The sequence below is a fragment of the Hyalella azteca genome, unplaced genomic scaffold, assembly GCF_000764305.2.
Source record: "Hyalella azteca isolate HAZT.00-mixed unplaced genomic scaffold, Hazt_2.0.2 contig4898, whole genome shotgun sequence".
Classification (NCBI taxonomy): Eukaryota; Metazoa; Arthropoda; class Malacostraca; order Amphipoda; family Hyalellidae; genus Hyalella; species Hyalella azteca.
In genome coordinates, this window is record NW_025935107.1 from 1 (window position 1) to 1,696 (window position 1,696).

The window sequence follows — 1,696 nt, forward strand, 5'->3', positions numbered from 1 at the left end:
GAATTAACGAGGAAATAATTAATACAAGGCTAGCGTGAGACAGGCGAACTCACAATAATACAATATACAAATGTTAAAAATTACACCCTACAACAGTTCTATATTCTATTCTTTATTCTATAGTGATATTCTATTCTTTCTGTGTTGGCAGTTAATTTTAATGTCTCGTACCTTATGAGCTGCAGTCAAAACTAATTGTCAGTTTCTCCAATACTCAAATTCAGTGAAAATTACCGGGAGTAGCGATGGCAACCAGTTATTCACCACCTCACCCCCCCTTCTTCTTTTTCTTCATTCATTTTACACTTTTTTCCTTTATAATACACACATCTCCCAACAATGTCTCTCATTCGCTTTAGATTACAAAGCTGTCTAAAGCGAAATTTATCTTTTATTTACACTCCACCAAAAAAAGTCAATGACCAGCAACTGTCTCTTATACACATCTAGATGTGTATAAGAGACAGTGGTCCACGTTACGCCCAGGTCGGTCAGAGTGCGAGCCACTTGCTCCAGGTTGACCTCGGACGCCTGATTCCTGGCTCCGATGAAGTTTGAGCCACGATCTGAGCGCACCAAGTTGCACGGGCCTCTGAGGGCTAGGAAGCGCTTGAAGGCGTTGATGAACGTTGCGGTGTCCAAGGCGGGAAGGCACTCTACGTGCACGGCACGAGACGCCAGGCAGGTGAAGAGAAGCGCCCAGCACTTCCGTCGCGAGCAGGTCCTGCGAGTCGATTGCCCGTTGCTTATCCACCAATGACCGAACACGTCCATGCCAATTGCAGTGAATGGTGGAGCAGGTGATGTGCGTTCGGCCGGCAAATCGGCCATGCGAGGGTTGTGAGGGAGGGCGCGTAGGCGACGGCAAGTAACGCAATTACTTACAAGTCTCATGACGGCTCTTCTACCATGTTCGAGATGATAACCGCCCTCTCGAACCGTTGCGTGACTCACCAGTCGACCTTGATGCTTAGCCTTCGAATGGTAGTGTTGAAAAATAGCCGTGCTTACGGGATGACCGTCGGGCAGCAGGATAGGGTGTTTTATATCCCACCCTAAGTCTGCTAGCTTTAACCGGCCACCTACACGCAGGAGGCCGTCTTCGTCGAGGAAAGGTGATAGCTTAACAAGTCGATGATGAGGTCGTACCTGTTTGCCGTTTGCCAGAAGAGCGATAAGATCGCCGAAGGCTTGTCTTTGAGCCTCACTTACCAGCAAGTTGNCTTGATCGGAGCACGCGTTGCCGAGCTGTGACATGAAGAGTAAAATTATCTTGGATTTTGGAAAAAGAAAAAAATGAAAAAAGTCCCCCCTTAAAGGAAAATTTTGGAGACGAGTTTTGCAGGATAATGCAGCCCATGGATGAGAGAATGCTCATGCAAAGTTTGGAGAAAAGTTATGGCTCGGTGTGGGAGATATTGAGCGTGGAAAAAATTTCCCTCTGAAAAAGGGTGAAAAAAACACCGTTTTTTGTGAAAAAAGCATAGAAAACGACATTTTATCGAAAAGTCACACGAGCAAAAATAGTTTGGAAATTCAATTTCGACTTATAGTGGTGAAACTTCCAGCGAGATTGGAGCAGAGGTTTGGGCTGTGGGATTGCGAGAGTGAAAACTTTACCTCGCTCTACAATCGCACGTACTGTGAGTAGAATAATGAGAGCTCGTGCAAAGCACAATACGCGTAGAGGCGCGGG

At 46.2% G+C, this 1,696-nt stretch overlaps 1 protein-coding gene across 1 annotated transcript; it reads right to left on the bottom strand.

Moving 5' to 3' along the window:
- Positions 1-480: 480 nt before the first annotated feature.
- LOC108672339 lies at positions 481-1,257 on the bottom strand (the record flags this gene model as incomplete). Its single annotated transcript, XM_018159983.1, has 1 exon — positions 481-1,257. A coding segment is annotated over exon 1 (777 nt), but the record flags the coding sequence as incomplete, so codon positions are not given.
- Between the last annotated feature and the right edge of the window lie 439 nt (positions 1,258-1,696).